The sequence below is a fragment of the Belonocnema kinseyi genome, chromosome 7, assembly GCF_010883055.1.
Source record: "Belonocnema kinseyi isolate 2016_QV_RU_SX_M_011 chromosome 7, B_treatae_v1, whole genome shotgun sequence".
Lineage (NCBI taxonomy): Eukaryota > Metazoa > Arthropoda > Insecta > Hymenoptera > Cynipidae > Belonocnema > Belonocnema kinseyi.
This window is the reverse complement of record NC_046663.1, coordinates 115,713,673-115,722,764: the sequence shown is the minus strand read 5'-3', so window position 1 is coordinate 115,722,764 and position 9,092 is coordinate 115,713,673. Positions and strand designations below refer to the sequence as shown.

General features: G+C 31.9%; 2 protein-coding genes across 2 annotated transcripts in view; one reads left to right on the top strand and one right to left on the bottom strand.

Annotated features, from left to right (window-relative positions):
- LOC117176322 overlaps positions 1–9,092 on the top strand; it is a 287,162-nt gene that overhangs the window by 184,302 nt on the left and 93,768 nt on the right. The gene's annotated exons all lie outside the window — the stretch shown is intronic.
- LOC117176323 lies at positions 1,115–5,401 on the bottom strand. Its single transcript, XM_033366550.1, has 3 exons — positions 5,126–5,401; positions 4,790–4,913; positions 1,115–1,729 (listed from the first exon to the last, which is right to left on the bottom strand). The coding sequence occupies exons 2-3, from the start codon at positions 4,875–4,877 to the stop codon at positions 1,497–1,499; spliced, it is 321 nt and encodes a 106-aa protein (XP_033222441.1). The 5' UTR covers positions 4,878–4,913; positions 5,126–5,401; the 3' UTR covers positions 1,115–1,496.

The window sequence follows — 9,092 nt, the reverse complement described above, 5'->3', positions numbered from 1 at the left end:
AACAAACTTTTCATTCTCTATATCTGAACTGGCATGAGGTTCTACTATGTAAATAGTGGGAATTATAGTGGGGATTATCAATTGATTTAGAGTAGACATTCCGATAATAATCATTAATCAAAAAATTACTAATGAGTTAAAAAATCGTTAAAAATGTAATTAATAAAAAAATAATTATTTATGAATTTAATGTTAACGCTTTTTCTACGAATCAGTAGTAGTTTTACTGATGATTTGTACACGGAGAGAAAACTCGAGGGATTTGTAAAGGAAATTCTGGTAAAAATTCCTATAATTTCTAATGACTTGGTGACACAGTGGTCTTTCCAGTGAAAAATAATATAGTAGTTATTATATTTTAATGTGCCTTGTTTTGGAAATTTTCATAAATACTTTTAGCGTTAAATAACAGAAAATTTGACTAATTATTTGTATAATTCTCGAAACAAATTCTGTGCCTTATACCATATCGTACTGTGTAGCATGGGAATTTTTGTAGAGGTACATAGAAAGGCTGACCCTCCCCTACTACCTGCAGTACCGTACCGAACGGCACCTTATGCCATGAACATGGTAATTTTTGTACTGGCACATAGGAAGGATGGCCCTGCCCTACTACCTGCAATTCCTTGACGGACAGTACCTTATACCATGAGCATGGTAATTTTTATAAAACTAAATAGGAAGGACGGCCCTCCCTTACTACCTATTTTTCTTTACCGATAAATACCTTATACCATGGGCATGGTATTTTTTCCGGTGGAACTATGGTGAAAGCTACTATTTCAAATATTTCTTTATCCTATCATCTTCAGATATTTTATAGTTTTCTAAATGTAACTTACGTTCGGTTCATCGTAAAATGTATGAGCTTATATATCACCTTATGCCTACATTTTAAAGGGTTTTATACTATAGACACGGTTATTATTTCAGTTCATCCCAAGAGGTATTGAAATTTAAAAAACTTGGTAATTTAACTTTTCTTTTGATCATTTATTTATCTAAAAATAAAAATAAGGTTCCATTAGTGTATGATACGATCAATACATATACATTCATAATTCGCATAAAATATTAATATATTTATAGCCATTTTTTAACAAAATTAATTTACTCCGTTACATGCGCGTCCAATATGCGTAATTATACCTTTAATCAATTCATTTCAGGTCAAACACTTCCGTTTCTTGTCAGTTTCATGAGCTACTTCATACGCTTGAAAGTGATCATCGTAGTAAACATTTTGTAGTTTCTCTGAGATAAAAACCGCTCCGTAATTATCTTGCATAATGCAATAGTGTACAGTATAAAATTTGGGTCCATTTTCTGCTGCTATCATTATTGTGACACCGGGTTTCACATATTTATAGCTGAACTTAATCCAATTTACAAGTTTTACAAAACCTATTGCATTGGGGGACAAACATGAGGAAAAAACTGAATGTTGTACATAAAACGATGATTTAGTTTTAGCTGATGTCTAATCGCTATCGCTATTGCAAATTCGCAATGCCGGGGATGGCGATGTAGAAGCAGGAGTAGTTTCTATTGTTGGTTGTGTGGGACCTCGAGTTGCATTTAAAAAGGCAAGATTTGGAGCAAGGTTCATACGAATGCCCGTCAGAAAGTAACGTTGATGGTTCACTTGGAAGCCCATTGCAAACGGCAGCGGCATGTGTCACATGATTCGTATGCAATAAATCTTGTGGACCTGAATTTACATGTTCTGTAAATACGAATCAAGAATTAAACAATGCTATCAATTAGCAGGAAAAAGAATCAATTTATGAATAGATTTCAATCTATATATAGATTGAAATCTATTCATAAATTTATAAAAGTCACTGCACTATTCAATTAGTACAAATTCATACAAATTCAGATACAGAGTATAAAATATTCACCGTAGTATTTAAAAACCTTACATAATCTATAAATTAATCAAGTATAAAATATAATTGTAATAAGAAAAAGTATAAATTAATTATGAAAGGGTTAAAATTCGATAAATACTTGAGGTATAAATGCATGATTTTTTTATTATTAAATAGAACTTATTATATAGAACTTATATGATATTACTGGTACGATATAATCAGCTTTAATCTAAAAAGTAACACTAATGCAAGATTAAGTTAAATACTGCAACTACAATTGTTAAAATTAAAAAAGTCTCTTGCCAGCTGCTTTCCTGCTTTTTGAGCCGCCCCGTAAATATTCCCTAGAACAATGCAAATAGTAAATTAGCATAAAAATCATTAAATCATTTTTTCATTTAAATTAAATAAAAGTTTTTAAGGTAGAAAGCTAAATATTTTGGAAAAAAGTGGATTTTTAAGAAAGAAAAAAGATCAATCTTCAACAAAAAAAGAGGATTTTCAAAAAAAAATTATCAATTTAACACAAGATTCTCAACCAAAAAGTGAAACTATCAACAAAGAAGAAGAATTTTCTACCCCAAAAGATAAATTTTCTACAAAATAGTTGAACTTTGAACCAAAAAGTTCAACTTTTAACAAAGAAGATTCACAGAAAGAAAAAGATGTCATCTTTGCAGCGATTTCAGAGTAAATTTTACATGTTACAACTCTATTTAATCTTGTTTTGTTTCAATGCCATAAAATTCAACTGTATCTGCTTGAAAAAAAACTCGAAACAAAAAGTACTTCTGTTCTTTCATTTTTATGTTTTCTTTTTACCCAAGAAGAATAGGTTTTAACAAAATACATGAACTTTCTACCAAATAGTAAAATTTTTAACTTGTACAGTATACAGGATACAGTTTCAACTGAAAATGGTATATATAGTTGAATTTTCAGACAAAAAATCTATTTAAAAAATTATATTAAAAAGAAAAAAACAATTTTCAACCAAAAAGATGAATTTTCGACAAAGAGTATCAAATATTCTATTAAAAAATACAAATTTGTTACTTATTGAATACACAGGATAGAGTTAGAACCCAACATGGAATAGTTAAATTTTCTGATTAAGAAAAGAATAATTTTAACAATAAAAATAGATTTGCAACAAAGCTTTTAAATATTTAACAAACAAACAAAAAATTATCTGGCCAGGAGATTGATGTTCTACAAAAAGTCGGATTTTGAACGAAATAAATAAATTTTTAGAAATTTATTTAATTTTAAAACCAAAAAGACAAATTATCTTGAAAAAATTTACATCTCTAACACAGAAGATATGATTGTTCAACTAAAAACTTCACTTTCCATACCAAAAAGATTAATTTTCTACAAAACAGTAGAATTTTCATATTAAAGATTAATTAAAAATTAAACGTATAAATTCTCAATAAAAAATTTTAACTTTCAAGTAAAAAATATCAAATTGTTATCAAAAAATGGAATGGTATAATTGTCAGTTTAAAAGATTAATTTTCAACCAAACATGAAACGAGTTTTAATCAAAATAGTTACATTTTCAACCAAGGAGATGAAGCTTCAAGAAAAAAAGAAGAATTTTTGACAAGATTCTCAATCAAAAAGTACCATCAACAAACAAAGACCATTTCCTACCCAGAATACATTAAAGTTTAACCAAATAGTTAACTTTTAAGTTTATAAGATCAATTTTGTACCAAAAAAGAAAAGTTTTTCCAACAAATTACATACACCTTTACCCACATAGTTTAATTTATAAATTAAAAAATAAATTTGTAGGTCAAAATGTAACTCTTAAAGTTTTATTTCTTAAAACTAACTTTTCATTTAAAAGCATTATTTTTAATAAAAAACGTATCTTCTACAAAAAGTCGAATTTTCTACTATATACCCAGTGGTATATAGTATATATATAAATAATGTTCTAAAAACGTTTCATGTTTGAAATACGTCTTTAAAACGTCTCTGGAACATTGTATGTTTATGGAAAGTTATATGGACTGACTTAGGACATTTTTAAGCCGTTCTAAAGATGTTCTTTAACGCTTGTGCCCACTGGGTAGTTGTTTTGCGAAACAAAATTTTGAATTTTTAAACAAATATGGAATAGGTACATTTTTATTTAGAAAATATAATTTTTTATTCAAAAAAAAATATTTTTAATAGAAAAACTAGTCTTTCACAAAAAAGTTGAATTTTCTACAACATAATTGACTTTCCAATCAAATTGTGCAAATAGTTATATTTACATTATTTTTTACCCCAAAAAGGGAAGTTTTAATAAAGGTGTTCAATTTTCTACAAAACAGTTGAATTTTAAAGACAATTTTACTATACAAAATAGTGGCATTTTTAGCCAGATAATATGAAGATTTAACAGAAAGTGAGTTTTCAATAAAATAGTTAAATTTTAACTTAAACCCAGTGGGCACAGGCGTTAAAGAACATCTTTAGAACGGCTTAAAAATGTCCTAAGTCAGTCCACATAACGTTCCATAAACGTACACTGTTCCAGAGACGTTTCAAAGACGTAATTGGAACATAAAACGTTTGAAGAACATTATTTGGCCTGACTTAGGACAGTTTTTAAAACGTTCGAATGACGTCTTTTGACGTATACGTCCAAAAACCTTTTTAGGACATTCCAATTACGTTCTAAAATGTTGTGCCCACTGGGAAGCGTTTAGTTTTCGACTTGAAAAATAAAATTTCAAAAATATACATACATTTTTAACCAAATAGTTGAATTTTTAATGGAGAAGATTACTTTTCTACCAAAAAGACAAATTTTCAACAAACTACATAAATTTTGAATTAAACAGTTCAGGAATGCAGCAGGTAATAAAACAGGTATAAAAAATAATTATTGAATAATGACTAATTACCTATAAATATATTAATTGTTTTTCCACTGCAGTTCCAGCTCTCCATTCTCTGCATATAGGAGCACGAGCACGGCCCTGCCCCTGCCATGTGTCCTTTAATGAATTTCAGGATCGAATGTCAGAACTGAAAAATAAAGATTTAGTTTTAAATGAATAAATACAATTCAAGTTGATCCTAAATCGATTAATCCTAGAATTAACAATGATTACTGAAATAATTATAATATACTTCAAACTAACATTAACTTCAAAAAGATTAGAATTAAATTTCTTAAATCTCACATAACATATGGAAAATATTAACATCACAATTATGTATTTAAAACAGGTACTTACAGAATAAGATATTTTCTAATAATCCTCAACAAATGCACTCACTTTACACGGAAATCTTGGGTAAAAATATTTTTTTAATAGAAAGCACTAAGCGTTCTACGAATTCTATATGCTAAAAAACTAGCGATTGTCACTGGCGATGAGAAGTTGATTCACTGTGTTAATCCTACGCGTTGGAAATCGTGGGTTAAGCCCGGCCAACCATCAACACTAAATCCGAAAATCAGCAGGGTGTAGTCAATAGTGTACTATGAGCTGCTGCAATCTAACGAAATCATCACGGGCGACATTTATGAGAAACAACTAACTGCACTGAGCCGAACTTTAAAGAAAAAACGGCCGCAATACGTGCAGACACGATAAAGTTATTCTTCTGCGTGACATCGCTCGGTCTCACGTTATAAAACCTGTCAAAACATACTTGGACACGCTGAAATGGGAAGTCCTACCCCACCCGTCGTATTCTCCAGAAATCGCGCCGTCTGATTGTCACCACTTCCGATCAATGAAACATTTCTAGTCTGAGCAACAATGCACTTATTATGAAGATGCCAAAAAATAGGTCGATTCGTGGATATCTTTAGAAAACGATTCGTTTTTCCGACGTGGTATCAGTATGCTGCTAGAACGATGGGAGAAAGTAGGGGCTAGCGATGGAACATACTTTGAATGATCAACTGGTAACCATTTTTTTTTAAATAAACCCCTGAATTAAAAAAAAAATCCCTCAAAATTAATTAACGCTCCCTATACTTCGGGAATTACGTTTGGTCGCATTCATTTTCATAACTTTGAATAGAAGTAAATTATAATTTGTGTTCTTTCTCCTTTAAAGTAGAAGAAAGTTTGAATATTAATTTAAGCCCTGCAAAAGCTCTCCAACACATTTGGTTATGGATAATTTTTGGTACCAGATGCGCGTTTAGAGTATGAAAATACATTCAAAATGCCTAGTCACATTTAATAATGTGTAAGATCGCATAAGTCTATGTACTCATAATTAGTTATGAAAGTATAAGCAAATAATCAAACGTAACAATTTTTATTCGGAAAGGTTATATAAGTTGTATAAAATTGAAACTATTTTCCATATACGAATATAGATTGTATAGATTTTGCAAAATCATATCACAAGCATAATAAGCCCAATCATATATTTTTAAGATTCTCATTTATGTAACATGTTTGAAAACACTGGGATCATGAAATTACTCTACAGCGCGACAGCAACCTTTAATAATGACTATATCTCTCTTAAACAACACTAGGTAACAAGATTTTGTTTATAATCAATTGATGGGATATTTGAGTGCTTGCATATTTGCATATTTCCAAGGACTCGTGGGTTTTTTGGGGCCCCTGGAAAAGGGGTTCGGTACGAGTGGACGGAGGAGGCAAATGGGCCACATCTCTCTTGTCCTTCAGAATATGTGTACATTTGTTTCTCTTCCCTTTTCATGGTGTCAATTAATCTGGGAAGGAAAGTTTAAGAAAATAAATATGTATTTTAATGAGATCTCAGATCAATAAATCAAGTCAATATTCTTTGGTGACCCTTTTGGAACTATACCCCGAAAACTATCTTTACCGTAAAATCTTATTTTATATTTTTTCAGAAACCTCTACAACTCATATTTTCAAGCCATGTTAATTTCAGTAAACTTCTTCTATTCCCTCCTCTTTCCTATTCATTACTACCTTTGATTTTGCTAACCATAATTCTATTCGTATAATGTACCTCTGTCAGAGTCGAAGGTATGATCTCGTAATTACAATGCCGAGACGGTTATGAAGTGACACGTTGATTACTGCGTTACGGACCTTCTTGAAGGCTTGCATCTCATTCTTCCAACTTCTACTTTTCTTTGTTTATTATCGTGTCCCCTGTTAATAAGGCCCTATTGTCCTTTTATTCAGCAACATATGCCCTCTAATGGGCCGATCAAGTATTGCGTCACGATTTTATTGAGACCATATTTGACCCCCCTCCCCCAGCCTCTGACGCGCACTTCCTATGGTAATAATATGTTACTTAAAGAGCGCCATAGTACGGCAGAACCTCTCCTTCTTTGTACGAACGGTCCTTAATTCCCTTAACGCAATTTTTTCTCATGAACTTCTACAGGTTAAATGAAACTCGAGAAAAAACTGAATTTTCAAAGCGACAGCAAAATCGCGAAGGAGAAAGTTTTGACCGCAAATTTATAGTTGTGGTTTCAAAACTTATGGAACAAGTTATAAAATGTAAAAATTAATTAGAGTAGAGGTCATGAAATTTAAAGAAACAAAAAAGTTGTAAGACATAAAAGTTAGCCATTTTCGTTTAGAAAACAAATGTTCCAAATGAATCTTTAGAAGTATCGACGGTTCTTGAATAACCCAGGTGGAATTGTAGTAGCACCCCAATACTGGCAAACCCCCTAATAAATATAATGCTTTTTACTGCCCTACTACTGGCGACCTACTACTGGTCCTCTACAGTTTACAATGTTTACTCTTACAGATTCATAGTACACAGAAATATATTTTAATGGCAAACTGATGGTAAACAACTGACGCGGTACAGTTTATGGCACTAAAAAACAGTACCTGGCCATTTGTGAGTCAGTAGTGTTCTACTACAAAACCTAATCATCACTGGAAGTTTTTCCAGTACTGAGACAATATGTACCGTCAATATTTTTGGTGTAGTACAATGTCATTACTAAATCTCCGTCCAGAAAGTAAGCATCGCCATTTTAAAGACTGAGAGACAGACTCGATAATGGCACAATTTCGTACTGATATGGACATAGTGTGAGCAGATGGAAGGAGTTTTTGCAAAGTGTGAGTGCAAGGACGAAGGAGAAGGTAGGAAGGGAGGAGGTATAAAAGGTGGAACCAACAAATCCAGGAAGCGTAATTCATATTCCGACGGAAGCGCAAAGCGTGCTCGGATTGGTTGCTCAACCGGATGTAACAACCCTCTTCTTCGGTCGGTGGGCGAGTCGAATATTATTATTCTTAATTTGTCCATCACGTAACGCTCAACGCCCTTTCTTGTGGTTCATGGCGCCTCATGCACGAGCATAGCTGGCATGCACCTGCAACAAATACTCAACATGGCCGCCGTAATTATTTCTCCCGCACTTTTTTCTTTCTTGAGTCTTTATACACATAACAACATGTCATTAAAATAAATTGACGTTAACATCACTACCTTTGTCGTTGGCTTATAATGGTATCTTGTTTTCACCGTGTATTACGAAACCGTTGATTTAAAGTAATAAACAAGGCAGTGTCTACACGTACTGAAAAATTTCGCTATTGATACCGAAATTTCCGTACATGTAGCCAGGACCAATAAACAAACGAGTGAATTGGTAATTTCTATTTTGATCCGTGTCACGAATAATGCGCAAGTTTTTACTACTGGACACGCAATGTGGTGATTTCCCTAATATTGTTATCTTTTTCGGGACAAATCTGATCCAGTGATCCCAGATCTGAAACGAGACGTGGTCCAATGCTATGACACGTCTATGTCCGTGTGAATACGGTAGGAGACGATATAAATGCCTGGGTTGCGCGGGCAACCCATTTCTCCTCTTCTGAATTTGAAAACTCGAAGGTGCACGATTGCCGGTCGGAACACTTCGGCGGTTCTATTTATATCTCTATCTGCTTTGAAATAAAATGAAGCGATTGGGATTTTAATATTTCCTGATTTCGATTCTGGGCTGGCGATTCTCATGATTGGAATACTTCGCGCGCCTCTTTATATGCATGTATTTTGAGTTTACGTTACTTCAAGTATAAAATATAAATTATATAAATATTTATACTATTATATATATATTAATGATAATATTATAATTATGTTATATTATAATAGTCTTATTTAAATCTTGATTTGCATTTGAAAGAAATTAAAGAAATTGCTGATTTTGGAATTCATCTCGTTTGGATAAAAACTCAATTATTTGAT

What these genes read in the sequence shown, in the direction of transcription:
- LOC117176323 (XM_033366550.1), bottom strand. Translation starts at nt 4,877, where the DNA reads ATGGCAGGGGCAGGGCCGTGCTCGTGCTCCTATATGCAGAGAATGGAG. An exon ending in AACAATTAATATATTTATAG is followed by an intron (nt 1,730 to 4,789) that starts GTAATTAGTCAT and finishes TCGTATTTACAG; the next exon opens with AACATGTAAATTCAGGTCCA.